The sequence below is a fragment of the Diceros bicornis genome, chromosome 3, assembly GCF_020826845.1.
Source record: "Diceros bicornis minor isolate mBicDic1 chromosome 3, mDicBic1.mat.cur, whole genome shotgun sequence".
Taxonomy (NCBI): Eukaryota; Metazoa; Chordata; class Mammalia; order Perissodactyla; family Rhinocerotidae; genus Diceros; species Diceros bicornis.
The window spans coordinates 85,547,424-85,564,739 of record NC_080742.1 but is presented as its reverse complement, the minus strand read 5'-3'; the positions used below and the strand labels follow the sequence as shown (position 1 = coordinate 85,564,739).

At 40.2% G+C, this 17,316-nt stretch overlaps 1 protein-coding gene across 9 annotated transcripts in view; it reads left to right on the top strand.

Annotated features, from left to right (window-relative positions):
* DGKI (diacylglycerol kinase iota) overlaps nucleotides 1-17,316 on the top strand; it is a 309,867-nt gene that overhangs the window by 274,925 nt on the left and 17,626 nt on the right. For all 9 annotated transcript variants that reach the window (XM_058530901.1, XM_058530951.1, XM_058530892.1 and 6 more), the window contains 2 exons: nucleotides 12,072-12,109; nucleotides 15,620-15,740. In XM_058530901.1, the coding sequence (XP_058386884.1) occupies nucleotides 12,072-12,109; nucleotides 15,620-15,740 (159 nt within the window). The remainder of the gene's footprint in view (nucleotides 1-12,071; nucleotides 12,110-15,619; nucleotides 15,741-17,316) is intronic.

The window sequence follows — 17,316 nt, the reverse complement described above, 5'->3', positions numbered from 1 at the left end:
CTTCATACAACATCCCTTCATAACTCCACATAACACGTATGAGCAGTACTTTACTACAGCGTTTCCTTCCCCCAGCATTGCAACTTTGTTTTCTGTATCTTCCCTCATCAGAGCCAGGAAAGTGTGGGGCATGGGGACAACTAAAACTGCATCCCTCTGGCCTGACCAGGGAAGTGTTGGGAAGATAGTACCTCATGTCACCACCTAAAGACACCATAGTACTGTTTGACAGTCTATACAGCCAAATAAGGGAGGCAGTGTAGTACCCTGCTAGAAAGAACAGCCTCTCTGGTCAGTGTTGCACCCACTGGGTTTACGTTCCAGCTTCTCTACATGTTAGCGATGTAGCCTCGACCTAATGACTTAACCTCATAAGCCTCAGTTTTTTCATCCTTAAAATGGGGATGATGACAATAATAGTATATATCTAGTAGATTTATCATGAGGATTAAATTAGGTCATACAGGTAAAACATTTAGCTCTATGTCTAGCATATAGTTTACTTGCAACTATTAACACAAGAAAGGGACAGAGCAGAACCGTACACATGCAGGAGAGAGCAAGAGAAACCAGCAATGTCAAATGACCAAAACGGGAATCTGTTTTCCTATAAATAGACCTGATATATCCTATTTGCATGGACTTATGGAATTATTCAAACTTAGTATTTTCTAAGTTTCCTGGAACTAAACACTTCCTTCATGTTACAGCCTAATGGGAGATATCATCCTGGGACTGGTCCCTTGAGCATGGAGGTAGGGTCGGGCAATGACAAGAGCCTTGATCTTGGAGTGGGAAGAACCAGACGCTCCCCTGGCTCTGCTCTTCCCAGGCTGGGTCATCTTGGGCAGGTCACATCCCTCAGGCCTTGGTCTCTTCATCAGGTGGGCTGAGCTGGCAGACAGCTAAGGCCTCTTCTGCTCTAGACTCAGGCCTCTGAGCCAGAAAAGACTATTGAGCAATGAAACATGAGGAAAAACAAAAAATGTCATTTTCTGTTTTGGAAAGGTATTTTGGAGACACCTGTGCCCTGCTGTCCATGGGGCGTGTGTGTGGATTCCTGCAGATGTGTGTCACTCCATCATTTCTACTTGCGATGACAAAAGTGCCACTATTTCCACACCTCACCATGTTCCCACTTTCTGAAAAGAAAGAAAATCAACTTCGCAAGTGTATAGATGCTGCAGGCCACTTTCACACTGGTAGCTTTCTTTAACAAGGTAACAAAATACATTACTATTTAATTATGCAACTTCCAGCTTTTCTCCTGACAAAGCAGAGCCCCACTGCTTATTGAAAAAGGGATTTGTAATCAGCCGGAATCCACTCAATTTTGCTCAGTCTGGTGACGTTTCCACCCCCTCTTTCACCCTAGCAAGTGAAGGCAATTATTTCAGCCGTTGCAAAAACAAATTAGAGTGGTGTTTTACAAGACAGCAAAACAGTCATTTGAACCATCCTGTTCGTGTAGCTGTTTCTCTGACCGTGCGCCTCTCTGGTCCTCCTATCTTCCCTGACTAACTCTGCATGGCCCACTTAAAGACATTCTTCTTCAGGCATCTGATTTACCAGTGATCTGTCCTTTCATCCATGTATTTAAGCTCCTTTTAACTTTGAGGAAGAGGGTAATCGTCTTGGCCAAGGATATATTCTGAAAATGGAGTTGCTGAATGATTTTCATTGACATTGAAAAGAAAAGTCTTTGGCCTCACATTACTCTTGGAGTCTTGGAAGGTGTTCCACCAGAGTCTCCTTTTTTACTCTATTTCTGACTCATCTCTCTCTACCCCCACTTCAGACATCCCACTTTATTAAATGAAACTGCTTATCACCTCTTCCTCCATGCCAGCCGGTCTTCTCTCTAGAAAACTCTCCTCCGTCTTTTCTGCCGATGTAAATCTTCCTTTTTTGCATAATTTCTTACAGCTTCTCTAAGAAGTCATTCCATACATCACTCTATTTCTTTAGTAATCAGGGCCTATGTTTGGATGTGTACGTACACACCTATTACTTTATACATACTCTCACTTTCTTAAGAGTATATGAATTCCTAAGAAGAATTTTATTTCTCTTCACAGCAACTGGACAGTAAAATCTCCTCTGTGATAAATATCATTAAGGATTTACTCATACACTGAAGCCTGTTCTATTCTGCATCTTTTGAGCAAACTTCAGAACTAACCATTTGCTTTGTAATTCTTGCTTCTAAGGCATGATATTGCTTAGTCAACTTAACATAATGTTGACGTGACAGTTAAGACTTATTTTTCATTTCTCTGAAATAAAATGCTTAATTTTTCTATGCTTCCAAATAATATCTGTTGTATGCTAATGTGGGGAAGATTCAAAATTAGTGTTTCATTATAACTTAATTGCAAATACAAGTTATCTTGTCTATCTTTACACTTATAAGTTAGAGCAGGCTCTAGAAATTTTATTTTATTTTTTAAATTGTATAATTTGGCTATATGTGCATTTTGCTGATATATGTCCCTGAAAATGACTTTTGTTATATTAACTCCTCTTAGCCTTTACTTTTGTTCCAGTGAGGAATGTTTTGACTAAATCTATTCTTCTCAGTTAAAAGGACGTTCATGTTGCAGAGTGGTCGGTGTGCTGCTAGGCAATGATAAGGTACTTAATCTGCATCCCGATGACCAGATGACCCCTAAACCTATCATCTTTTTGAGTTCTAGAACACATTCATTTGTACTTGGATTCTGGCCTTGAACACCATTTCCCATGCAGTCTTGATGTTTGGTTAAAACCAATAACCATCCATTACTTTCAGTTCGTGTCAGATCTGCTTACAGCTATCACTGAATGAGATATGAGTACACTTTTTCAACCTAAGTTCCTTTTAGAAGTGCTGAAGGACACTGCTAAAATACATCAAATGAATTCAAGGAGACCGATCACAGGACGAATGTGGCCTGACCGTGAGGGAGGGGATGAAGGCAAACCCCTGACCCTCTCACTAAGATCCTCGGTGACAGTCAGGAGGAGCTAAGGCCAGCAGCAGCTCCTCTCCTGCTTGGCAGTTTCCGCTCATCTGTGAGGCTAACAAGGACCTTATTTGTTAGTGCTTCCATTTCCCTTACCTCCTCAGCATTATAGCTTTATCATCCAAAAGCCAGGGAAGCAAAATAAACAAAGTTAGTCAATCTAAATTAAATTCTCTCAACATTTTGGGGATGAAGCACTTTTGGAGAATACTAGAATTTTTTTTAGTCTCTTACATTGCTAAAGCAGTTTACATGTACCAGACATTTTAATATGTATTACTTTATTCAAATGTTAAGAAGGAGAAAGAGTGTTATTGTATACTCTAACTATTTTGGGTTTGTGAATTTAGTAAGGTGTAATCAGATTAAAACTCTTTATAAATATGAAAAATCCTCCCTGTTGGTAGAAGCTTAATATTTATTGAACAAAAATAGTTGATGGGATTCTGTAACATTGATGCTAAAAATGAATTTATATTTTTCTAGTTTTAAGGGAATAGTGGGATATTACTATAGAAGGTGGTACTATATAAAAAAACGTGTTGACCTACTATAGCCAAAGATGATACTCTTACTATATCATCACTACAGAAAACACTCATTTTGAGTTATGTAGATTCTCAAGAAGATATATTCAAGAACCCCTCTGATCCCCCTGTGACTGTTGGCATGTGTTTTACACAACTGGTTGAAAGTTACGTACTGTGACTGAGGAAGAGAGTGAACCCAATTGGCCCCTTAACCTATGAACTTGTCTTCACTAACCCAATGCTCAAAGAAAATTAACCCATGAAATTTGTTTTAACACTGATCCAAGGCTTACTACTAATGTTCTAGGAAGTAACGTGCATTATTGCTTAGTATAGGGCTCTGATATGACCCATAATGTAAACATTTCTGCTCTGTTGAGATACTCGCAATGCTGTTTCACTGCATGTAATAAGCACTATTAGATACCAAAGAGATTTGAAAATATTTTCAACTCCAGAATTGACTTCCAGGTGCATCAGGGGCCAGTAAAGTGGGCTTTCTTCCGCTCCCTGGAATATGTTCCTTGATCCAGAGGTCAAAGAGTATTGAAATGATAGCCAGTTGAATCACCAGGCCACAAGTGTCAACCAAGTATTTATTAAATACTTCATGTATTTCCTGTACTATAGAGTTTTCAGTGGAAGGTAGAATGTGGATAAAACAAAGAAAAAAAATAAAAACATGGTCCTTGTGCTTGTGGCTTAATTGTAGAGATGGGACTTAAACATGAGGCAACCAGAGAACTATTTCACAACAACAGATAAACAAATGGGATGTTTGGGGGAGACATCTGGTCCCTGCACTGTTTATAGCTAATTCCAGTGGTGAATAAGAGAAGTGGAGCTGACTGCATCAGAAGGAGCACATCCTGGGCCTCTGGCAGCAAGGTGGAGGTTTTCTGCCAGGAGGGAACACTGGATGGGGACTGTTTGTTTTTTCTCCAAACAGGAAGCCTCTTCCATGCTAATAGTAGCTTCAAAAGGATTGCTGCAGCAGATGGAAAGAACTCACATACATTCATGCATTCAATTAGCAGGGACTAATTGAATTTGAGGATTAATTCTGTCATTAGAAACAAAACCTATTTATGTCTCCCGTCTATGGTTACACACTGTAAGAGGGATTTGGCACAGGTGGCGCTTGAGTATTAGACCACTGTAGCATTTAATGGCTTTTAGATGCTGCTGATGGATTAATCCGAATGATGATGAGATGATAAGATACTAAGATATGTGAGATGTGTGCTCTGCACCCTCCACTGCCTATTTCTGCAATGGAGGAGAAGCTGTAGGCAGAGTGTGAGGGATTTGGACTAGAGTTCAGTGAGTGATTGCGCACTCCTCTTTTTCCTCTTCCAACAAAACGTTCTCTCACATCTGATTATTAAAGAGAGATTCTGTACAGAGCTCACTATAGGTAGAATTCCTAATTCAGTTCAACAAACAATTGTTGTCTGCCTGGTTTTCTACTTGCCTTTCTTTTTCCTGCTCCAAAAAGCTGGTCTTTCAGATAAGCAGTTCTCAGCCTTTTTTATTTTTCTGCTGAGATACTCAGGACAGAAAACAGATGGCATTGTATGCAAAATACACTCCCATAGGTGCCACAGGTGACAAAGGCTGTTGTTCATAGCCGTTTCCAAGCCCTAAGTGAGAGTCAACCCCCACCCTCTGACTCAAAGCACATCACAATGCAAGTGGAGGATGTGACAGATTGTACTTTCCCCAAACAGCTACAGCATTGTCTCCCATCCCACCATATTCTTCTTGCAATATGATTTTGACACTCTTTCCATTGAGATATGGGGTCTGTGTCCTCTCTCCTTGGGTGTGGGCAAACTTAAGACTACAGCAGAAGTGACACTCTGATTTCCAAAGCAAGGACTTCCACTGGGCTCTCTTGGGATGGTTGCTTTTGAAACCCTGCCACCATTTTAGGAGGAAGCCTGAGCAGCCCGTGGAATCCCACACAAGAGGAACCAAAGCTCCCAGCTGAAGCCAGCCCCTGGTCACCAGTCATGTGTGATCATCCTGAAAGTGGATCTCAGCTGCCAGTGAAGCTGCCCCAACTGATGCCAGCTGGAGCAGAGACAAACGGTTTTTGCTGAACCTGGCCCACATTGCAGATTTTTGAACAAAATAAATAATTGTTGTGCTTTAAGCCACTATGTTTTGGAATGGTTAGCTATGTAGTAATATAGAAGTGATACAGATTTGTGTGTAATTATAAGAATAATCTTGAATATATCCTAATATATTATTAAAAATCCTCAGTATTCTAGCTATTATTGTTAACAAATGCCTTGGCACATATCTTATTATCAATTGTCAAAACCTCCTCTGGGCCTAGATTAAAATGCAGAGATCTTTAGAAATATCAAATTCTTCCTTTCTCTCACCTCATCTTGGACTTGTTCAGTATGACTATGTAAAATAATATTAATTACAGTCGTTTTCATGAGCTGCTTCTCATTTATGCCTAATTAGCATAATTTATGCTGGTTATCCATACCATTAAATGTGTGTTAGATTACCTTTGCTATGTTTGACGATTATACTAAATTCCATTTTGGGGAGCTAAGCATTCGCAATTTGTTGCTCATGTACCATGGCTGGCTGCTCACAAAGTAGAAAAATTGGACAGAATGTTTCTGACAAGGAAAACACAGGAAAAACCATGCAGAAATGTGTATCTCAGAGAATGTGCTCTTGGGTAGTCAACAGTGCAGGCTTTCTGGCCCTCTCTGGTACAATAAGTAACTCTGAATAAAGACAAAGTATGATGACTCCAGTCAGGATCAGATCAAGGGAATTGTGACATAACATTTGCCATGAGCGTGCTCATTATTCAGTGTCTCCTTTGGCATAAAAAGAGTTGGCACTTAAAGCCATACATTGGCTTGACTCCATTTTCTATGTGCCGCATTCATGGAACTTTTATTTGGCTTATTTGTTTTAATTTTTGCCCACCCTGCTCCAAGTTAAAGGCATATAGCATGGTGGAAAGAACTCTGACCTACGGGTCAGAAACAATAAAATAAAAGAAACAAAGAAAACAATAAACAATAGTCCCTCTGTCTCTCAGCTGGATTGCTACTATCTGTGTGACCTTGGAAAAGTCCATTCGCTTCTCAAGCCTCAGTTTCCTCATCTATGAAGTGAGAAGGTTAGGCTAAGGCAAAATACAGCTCTGGAATGTGGAATATGACTATTTCTGAAGGGATAGTCTTAGATTGGGATTCTTGCTTTGCAGATGAAACTATGAGGAGTAAAAAGTATGCAGAACTTGGCAAAGCCAGATATGTATTTATGATTCTCAATGAATCAACTAATTTTTTCCCCTACGTCTCCACAAGCCATTCTTTGTTCAGTAGTTTTTGTTTTTACTTTTATTTTTTTTTTCTTTCACAATTTTTAAAAAAAGATTTAAATGACCGCTATCATTAGCAGCTAACAAACAATTTGGCAATAGAATTTTAATTTAAGAACTGAAAAATTACTGAATATGGATGATTAAACTTTTTTAATAGACATAAGTGCTCAGAGTTGTGACACTATTTTGTATATAATAATGTAGTTGTTTTAGTTGACTTATTGAGAATTACAAACATATATGTGGCTTTGCCAAGTTCTGTATACTTGTTATTCTTAATTTTTTATTTTTTTTTTGCTGAGGAAGATTCACCCTGAGCTGACATCTGTGCCATCTTCCTCTATTTTGTACGTGGGTCACCACCAAGAGCATGGCTGCTGACGAGTGGTGTAGGTCCACACCCGGGAACCAAACCCGGGCTGCCAAAGTGGAGCATGTCAAACTTAACCGCTAAGCCACAGGACCAGCCTCCTATTCTTAACTATTTTTATCTGCAAAGCAAGAATCACAACTGAAACTATCCCTTCAAAAGTAGTTGTATACCAAATTCTAGAGCTGTAATTATCCTTAGTCTAACTCTCATTTCATAGATGAGAAATGGTTCTTTTTCAGTGTAATGGGGTTAAAAACATCAGTATTCCATGATATTCTACACAGAAGACCATAATGGTCAGAGTCTCTGTTTCTTGAGCTTATTTGCAAGACAGAGTCACAAAAGAACTGATTTAATCTTCATTTTCCTAATGAGAGAACTAAAGCTTTGTAAAGTAACTTGCCCAAGGTTACAGCTAGTTAGTGGTGCTCACAGGACTTAGACTCAGGCAGTCTGATTCTGGACTCAATTACAATATATCCCTTCCTAATTTGGACTTCTTGCCAAAACGTCAGCTCCCTGAGAGGATGGAATTTGTTTTGTATGGTTACATCTCTGCAACCTTGAACAGGGCCTGGAATGGCAGGAGCAGGTGGGCCAGCCAGTGGCCCATGGACCGTTTTCTCCCTTTCCTAATTCCAGGTGATAGGAGCCATCTTTTCCTTCATGTGCGGATGTCTGAGGACATCTGAGGACGTCTGGACTCTTGGGAATCCAGGCCTAAGAAAGAGAGACTGTGGGAAAGAAGGCAGTGACTCCTTCCTGGCCTTCCTGACTTCTCAGTTCCAGCTTTTTGTCTCGGGATGTTTACTGGATAGCGATTTATTGAAAGGCCTAGCACTGAAGGAAAGATAAACCATTTCATGTGAACTAATGATTCAGCTTCTAACCTCTAAAAATGGCAAACCTCTCAGTTCTCTACCCTCTTACTTTCCTGTCTAACTACATAAGTTTGTGATTTAATTGTCCAGGAAACTTAGTATTAATCTAGCCAGTGACCTTTATGTCCATTGACAGTTTGACTTCCCTTGCTTCTTTGAATTTGGGAGCATTGTTTCCTCAGTATGAAGGAGTTTTGGAAAACGCAAGAAGGCAAGCTGAGAGCTTAAGAAATAATAAAGAATAATACTGTAATCATAACAACTCATTATTTGTTTTTAAGCTTGATCTTTCAGAATGTTATTACTTAGAGTTGAATACTAATGGATTCAGGCTCTCTCTGCAGAGGAAACATTAAACAGTGTTCATAGGGAAGGACATTAATCAGGAGAGAGAAGTGGGCCTTGTGCCTAATAATTTTGCATAACAGCTACCCTTGGGTGTGTTGCTTGACTTGAAAATAAATATTCATGCTTTCCACCTCCAGTACAATTGGAAATTATTTGTGCTTATGATTCTATTACAGGATCTTCTACCTGTTCATGAGGACTGTAAACTAGGAGGCTGTTAGAAACCACCAAACATAGATAAAAATGCTTGTGGAATGAGTCTGAGGTAGAAATTGAAAGCCGCTATAATATGGGCAATCTGGAGAAAATGAGCCGAGAGCAGGTCATAACTCTGTTTCCAGGAGGGGAGGGAAGAATCAAACTGGCATGCTTAAGGACGTTTATATGCTCCTCTTGTTTACTTTTAACTCTTCGATAGCTTCTCATTACCTGCAGGATAAAATCCAAGTGTCTTATCTTGACGCAAGAGGTGTCCACTGAAGTGGTCCGTGTGGAACTCTGTAGTGTGTTACTGAGGCTACCCTCCACCTCAGAATCGATGATATAGAGCTCTTTGCAGGTCCCTCAGACAACAGGACTCTTCCATGTCTTTGCTCATATCCTCCCTTCATCTTGTAAAGGTTTTCCTAGTCTTCTTTGCTAATTAAATCCACTTATCATGGAGGAGTCAGCTTAAACCTCACCTCCTACAAGAAGGCTTCTTTGAACTCCACAGCTAGCCAATATGTTTTTTTCCCGGTCTCTCATTTAATCATTCATTCATGCATTTATTTTTAGTTGTCCTTAAATAGGCTTTGTCCTGGGGAATTTTTTCATCGTCTTGATTTATTGCTTACATGCACCAAATTTTATTACACAAGTGCTTTCAATTAATGAATTCATTTTTCTGTTCTCTCTCCTTGATGCTTTTTCTATTTCTCTCTTTTTTTTTTCCTTTGAATTTCTGGGAAATGTTTCAATATGATCTTGAAAACATAGGTTCTATATTGTTTTGAACTTCTGTATGTGTTTAAGACTTTCATTAGCTGCCCCCTCGGGCAATTTCCCTAATTTTATTCCTTTCCTAATGTGGATATTCTACCTCAGTCAAGAGAACATCCTGTATTACGAAAGTCCAAACTGATTGTTTTCCCAGACCTGTGATTGCTAATATTTTCTCCTGCCTCTCCCTCCCGTCCTCTGAGGTAAGGTTGACATCTTGGGATTTAGCGCCATGCCGTTGGCTCCTTCATCCATGCCCCTCATCTGATGGGTGCTATGTTAACAGAGAGTTGTCTATTGGACTTCACACACCAATTTTACCTTTATGGCTGGGCTCCTGCTGAAGTGTCCATATGTCTTTTTCATGTATTTATGTACAGTCACAAAAGTACTGAAAACTACCCCTTCTGTTAATAGAACATCTATTTATCAAGCACTTTTTTGGTTTCATCCTCATTTCAGAGAGGTGAGCAGGGCAGCTGTTCATCTTATTTTACAAATAAGAACATTGGCTCAAAAAGATTGAATAACTTCTTAAATTTATGTGTCTAGTAAATTACAGAGATTAGAATTAGACTCTGGGCCAGCCCCTGTGGCCTAGTGGTTAAGTTCAGCATGCTCCGCTTTGGCAGCCCAGGTTTGGTCCTGGGTGCGGACCTACACCACTCCTCTGTCAGTGGCCATGCTGTGGCAGCGGCTCACATACAAAAAGAGGAAGATTGGCAACAGATGTTAGCTCAGGATGAATCTTCCTCAGCAAAAAAAAAAAAAAAAAAAAAGAATTAGACTCCAATCCCATTCCTTTTCACACTGTAAATCTGATAACCTATAAAGACTTTTCTTCCATTTTCTGTAGTCCTCACGGAGCCTAGTAGAGCTCTGCGTGGTCAGTTCACAGAGGGCACTGGACAGAGACTTGGACTGGACACAGGGACCTGCATTATGGTGATGATTGGGCCACTACTGTCTGTGCCCCAAGAGAGTGACTTTACTCTAAACCCCAGTGTCCCCATCTATAATATGAAGAATGAGACACGTGTTTTCCTAGGTTCTTTTGACACATAACATTTTATTACTTCCCTTTCTGTTATTTTTATCTCTCTCCTCTTCTCATTTCTCTTCTTTTTTTGCTTTCTTTTCAATCAGTTCAACAACTAATTATTGTGCATTGACAATGTGCCAAGCCTTGGGTGAGGAGCCATAGGGAGACGAAAAGAGTATACTGCTCACAGCTTCTTAAGGAAAGGAAACAGTCTTCCCTCTCTTTCCTGTTCACCTTTTTTCTCCATTCGTTTCTTCTTCCTGCATCTTTCTTCCTCTCCTGCTCAAGCGGCCCTCCTCATTTCCACAGATTTCAAGGCCTCTACTTTGTCAGAGGGAAGGCACTTAGCCCTGGGCCGGTGAACGAGTTTAACATGCCTGTGGTCCTTTGCGTCTGGTCACCCAGGACTCGTAAATGCTCAGTATAAAAGCTTTGAGGGCTTTGCTCGGTGACAGCCAGGGGCTCCAGGTACTTTGATGCATGAGACTGCGTTTTTGGATAACTGTATATGAGACACTACTCAAACAGGAAGAATAAAATGACACTTTGAAAAATAAATTTAGATTATTTTCTTCCAAATGTTTGTGACATTAAAGCCTTAATATAATCTTCTTTTTGAATAGTTTTAGATTCCAGGGGTTTATTTTTCTAATGGGACAATTTATACTCTAAGGCAAATGTTCCCTTTAGGAATCATAATTGCATTAGACACTCGTATAGCCTTTTCCCCTTTTATCAGTCATATTTTCTCATTCTTCTACACCCTACATGACATGCACATGCACTTCTATTTTCTTTCTCTAAGGCTACCTATTCTTACAATTAGTTTAGGTTACCTAAGACTTTTAGAGTTCCTTCCATAAAAGTCACCAATGAATTAGATGCTAAACACATGGTTATTTTCTTAAGAATATAATTAAAATATACTTGTATCCTCTTTACTGTCTCTGGTCCTCTTCCTTTCCATAGCAGTGGGTATTTATTTATCCTTACAAAGCACACAAACAAAATTACTGGTGATTTCTTGAACTCCAAGAGGATAAAGTAGAAGAAACTGGCAAGAAAGGAGCAAGAACAACCATAATTAGGCATCTACTCTATATTAGTGCATGAGTTAGGAACATTTATATGATTTAATTAATCCTTTCAACAATCATATAGATGTAGACTTGCTGTTTTACAGATGTGGAAACTGAAGCTCAGAGAGGTTGAATGATTTGCCCAGTGTTCCACAGCTTGCGTCAGAGCTAAGATTTGAACCCAATCTGTGTGACTCCAAATTTCTTGTTCACTTTGCTGTACCAGGGCTAGAGGGGGCTCAGGAAGGCTCTAGAATGATGAATGGGATGGGCGCCTGGGTAGGGCAGGGCTGAAGAGGAGGCCTTAGAGTGTTTACCATGATTCAGCCTTTGGCATGATTCTCCTTCCCCGGTTCCTGCCCCGTGTGTAGACTATTTCTTCAAAATATGGATCCAGCCCTTTGTAATATTTGAATGAGACTGTCTTCTACTAATGGGACATCTCTCTTTTGTCTTTCACAGCAATTTTGCAGGCAGTAATAGCTGGTGATCTTATGAAGGTAAGATATCTTCCTACCAAAACTTTTGGTGATTCTTTAAGAGCTTTAAATCAACATCATTTCTCACCAAATTTTCATGATCCCGTATATCATTTATCATCTCCCTGCCTGTGCTGGCTGAGTAGAAAGAGGAAGGATGCTCTTTTGAGAATTGAGCAGAGAGGTTGAGAGGAGTCTTTACAGCATCTCCACATTTCCTAACAGCAAAGAGTTTGTGCAAGGGCACCATGCTATTGGCCTTGACTGGTTAAAATGGACTACATGTTTTCAGGATGTAGTGCTTACAGTGCCCAGAGTTCCTGCTCTCTACAAGCTGATATTTGAAAAGTTCAAAGATTTCCTTTCAGACAGGTCTTGAAGTGAATGCATCTGTAAGGATTACCTGGACAACATCCAGATGTGCATTCTCTAGGCCAGACCCTACATCTTGCAACATCATTACATTTTGGTACTTTGGAGATCACAGTTAACCAAAGAAGATAATCCATCTGATCCACCTTGAGCAGTTTAATTCGTGCTTATATTTTCTGGTGAACTTAGTTCAGAGGGAAGGAAGTGGTCGCTGCCTCTAGGGTGACTGAAGTCAGACTGCCTGGGTTCAGATCTTGGCTCTGCCATTCACTATATGTATGACTTGTATAATTATTTAATTCTCTCTGTGCCTCAGTTTCTTCATCTGTAAAATGGAATGATAATATTGCCTCTCTCCTTGGTTTGTTGTGAGCATTGAATGTAGTAATACATGTAAAGGTCTTGAGACTGTTCCCATTACATATAAGGGGCTCTCAAGTGTTAGCTATTCGTTACTATCATTATGGTTTTAGTCTGTGTGTTTTTAATAGCTAAACATAGTGGAGATATACGTATTTGTTATAAAGTATAATATAGTCCATGAGTATTCTAAAAGCTATATCTGGTCCCATATCATTTTCAGGCATCGGGACTTTTGACTGCCTCTATATCCCCATATAGCCCACACTGGCATTGATCTGCTCTATAATGTTGGCAACTGGCTAGGGGCAGAGGCTGTGTCTTACTCATCAGTCTATGTAGTGTGGTGCCATTGCAGATCGAGAAACAAAAAGACTTAAAGCTGAGAAGCACGACCTTGTGCACAACTTCTTTTGAAGAATATCTGTTGAATAAACTGAGGAACCTCTGTGCCACATTTTCAACAGGTTATTGGTAGAAAATAAATGGAGAGAAGGTTGCAGAAATCTTGATAAACTGCCATCTTTAGACTCACAATCCTGGAAATGGCGGCTGTGCCACTGTCAGGATCACAGTGTTACTAGGAATTGTTACCCACCAGAGAACAGTGCTCTCTGAGTACTACACCTGTGAGTTCAATGCCATTTCCCAGCAGTTGATTAAACTGATACTATCCGATCTCCCTGCAAGGCCTTACTCTAGATTCTGTGGGAAATAAAGACATGAGTAAGACCTCATCCCTGCCCTTGCAGACCTTCTAAGCCAGAAAACGTTGCAAACTACCGTGCATTTGAAACCTTTTCATTTTATTTTGTATATGCTTTAAGTCTAGGAAACAGGTTTTCCAGGTCCTGAGTATATTATCACACTTTTTTTGTACTTAATATAGAATTATTTGAGATATGGGAAATTGCTATATCCAGCCAGTTATCTTATTATATGCTCTGTTATAATTATTTCCTAAGTGGCTAAGAATGACTTAGCACCTTATTTACTGAGAGATGAAATATAGGGGCTTCAGTTTTTCTTTTTCACGCTTTTTCTTCCTTTTCCTTCTCGAGTATTTTTCTTCCCTTTTTCTTTCTTCTTCTCCATCTTCTTTCATTTCTCTCTTCCGTGTAGAAAGCACAATAAATATTAAGTATTAAACTGGTCGTGTGTGTGTGTGGCTGAGAGGGAGGGAGAGAGAGGGAGCAAGAGAGCGTGAGAGAGCACACGAGCCAGTGAGCAGAGAACAGAAGACCCAGGAGCCACCCCAGTGTGAGGGCTGTCGTGAGTAGCTCCTGCACATCTGGGCTGCATAAGATGCCCAAGGACTCACTTCACGTTCATAGTGTCTAAAAACCTCATGGACAGGCAGAGTCAAGGCAGCTGATGGCTTGGGTCTGTGTGGCTCTGTTGAGTCCCAATCCTTTGTGGATCTGCCCACAAAGAAAGGGAGTATCATCGTAAGACAGTACAGTTGAACAGAACAGGAATCTCTTAGATTTTTGTGGAAAACCATTAGCTTCTTCCTCCTGTCCTATTGCCTGACAGTTTAGGGATAAAAGTCCCCATGTGTTCCTTACTTCCATTTAATGGCTCCTTTTTGATCGATTTCCTAGGAAGACTTCCATGACTCTTTCCCTCCTCTGCTTTATGCTTCCTAGTGCCCTACAGTAACCTCATTATGTTCCTCTCCATTACTGTGTAATTCTTTACACATCTGTCTCCCCCATGGACTGTGAGGTCTTTGAGGCCAGAGACCGAACTGTATTCATCTTTGTTTCCCTGGCATCTGGCACATGGCAGTTCCATGGTTGCATCTGAATGAAAGCATGAGCTATGAGTTTACTCTTTGACCCTAGGAGATATTTGACTTTTTTAATAATGTGCCATCTAACTTCTTGGTGGTAGACACATTCCTTTTGCTTATCACCTGCTAGGTTATTTGATTCTTATTTGTCCTAGAACTACTTTTTAGAAGCTCCACAAAGGCTATTCTTGTTCTGATATACTGAAGTTAGGAGAACAGGGACCCATTTACACTTTCTGTAATGTTCAATATTTCATGAACTTAGACCATATCCTCATTTAGCCACCTTAATCTCAGGCTGCAAAATTTTTTCCAGTCTATTCTCATATTTTGGTATTTTAGGTTTCCACCATCTCTGAATCCTTTTGGTTCTCATCTTCTAGATCATCTCTGGCCTTGTTGGGTGTGTGTTGGATGATTACCAGAAGGCGTGCAGGCTGGGCTGCAGATCTGGCTGAAGAAGGGAGCCGTACGCGTGTGCGTGTGTATGCTGTATCTCATGCAGGAAAGTGGGAAGCAGCTTCTATATTTGATAGCGAGGTTCATTAGAGATTAAAGAAACACTGAAGGACAGGAAAGGAGCTTAGCTACCAGACTAAGCTCTTCCTGCCTGTGGCCTTAACTATTCTTTCACTCAAGAGAATGCTGAGCCATCATCAAGAAGCTTTGTTCTCTTCTCTACCCTTTACTCCCTTGGGACAGAGACCAGTGCCCAGAAAAGAAAAGGGGAAGACAAAAAACAGAAAAGAAACGAGTAATTCAGGGTGTTTCAGTTTCCTTAGGCTGTTCAGTACCCACATACCCTCTCTGGAGTTAGGTGAGACTCTGGCCATCTATTTGAGTGATAGCAATCCAGGATTGTTACTTCATCTCTGACTTTTCTCTGTGTCCTCTGAGGCTGGAAACATTTGTGGTTTGCTACATTTCTCTTATTTTATCACCGGTTAGCTGTTTTCCTTGTTCCAGACTCTGCCTGAGTATCTTTTCATATGTCTCTTTTTCAGCTAATAGAAAGCTATAAAAACGGAGGCAGCCTGCTAATTCAGGGACCAGACCACTGTTCACTCCTTCACTACGCAGCTAAAACCGGTAACGGGGAGATTGTGAAGTACATCCTTGACCATGGTGAGTAGGCACAGTAAGCAAAGGATCGCTTATCCATGAAATAGATCACATTTTGTAAGTTGATTTTCATCCAGGCTATCTTCAGAGTGGTGGAAATGCTCTCCAGCTTAGAGACTGACTCTCCCTGCTTATTTGAGGCGGCTGAGATTGCAGACCACTGATACATATGAATCACCTTAACCAAGCAATTAATAGAAATGATTTTTATATCAAGGTCTTTGTAGGGTATTTTTGGGTTGATTAGTTAAAAAATAAAAGACAAAAACAAATGCAGCCTGGCATAATGAGAGCTTCATTGTTTCGGGAAGAGCTTTTATGTTTTGGGAAGTTAACTGATTGGGACCAGATACCTAATCCATTCATAGCTGATCATTCAGGATTAATGAGCATATTTTTTTCCTTCTTTCTAGTTTCTTAGTTTTTTTCTGTTTGAATGTCATTCATCTTTTCAACTCAAGTCACACTTTATTCCTTTTGAAAACATCTGGTAACTCTTGTGTCCTATGTGGCAAGCCGTGCTCATCCCCTAGTCAGCTTCCAAACTGGATGTCTAATTTGGTGTTAGATCATTTGTTGGAAGTAGCATGTACTTGAGCATCTTCCTCTAATAGCCCTTGAGAGGCGTAAACACACGTGATGAATACCAAATCTTGACCATTACTTTCAGCTTCCCATGCTTACTATAGTGTTTCTAGAGTAAAGAAGAGGAGTAAAGGGGAAAAAATCTGCCTGGCTTGGCTGTTTTTGAAGGAAGAGTGAAATAGTCTGTAGCTCTGCTGGGTATAAGTAGACAGAGATCCGGGAAGAGGTCCTGTGAGCCCTAGCAGTGAGCCTGTGGCCTACTGGCTTTGCATCCACATTCAGGCTGTAAACAGTAAGCATATTAGAAGGCATTCACATTCCTTTTTGCTCTTCTTTTTAGTCAATTCAGCAAACATGTCTTATTCCATTCATTCATTCAATCATTCCACAAATATTTGTGGAGTGCCTATCAAGAACTACCTGTTATAGACCAGCACACACACACAAATAAAATACAGTCACTGTTTTCAAGCAGTTGAAGGCTGAAGAAAAAATATAATCATATGCATAATTAAATTTAAAATAGTTCTATATAGATGTCTTAGGTCCTATTGTAAAGCCACAAATAGATAACACAACTACCGTTTATCAAGCACGTTATATGCCAGATCTTATACGAAACACATCTTATCATTTAATCTTTATAAGGACCTTGTGAGGTAGGTATTAGACTGTCAGTCCCGTTAGACTCACCTTGCTTTCTCTTCAATGTCTTCTCACCATGAAGAGTTTGCTTGAACCTTTGGCCTGGATTATGGTGGAAAGAGTGGTTTAGGAAAAGGAAAGGGTCTTAAAGTAGGATGGTGGTCATTAGAGGATTTCTTTCCCACTTGTAGACTGGGTTGGATAATCCCAAACTTGTCTGCCCTGGAAAGCCTAGGTAGGTAAGCTGTATTCTTAGTGCTATGTCTGGGGTGTGCACCATTCCATCTCCTACTCCCCTGACCATTCTACCCCTTGCAATTAAAGCATTCCTCTTTGGGCAAGACTTGGA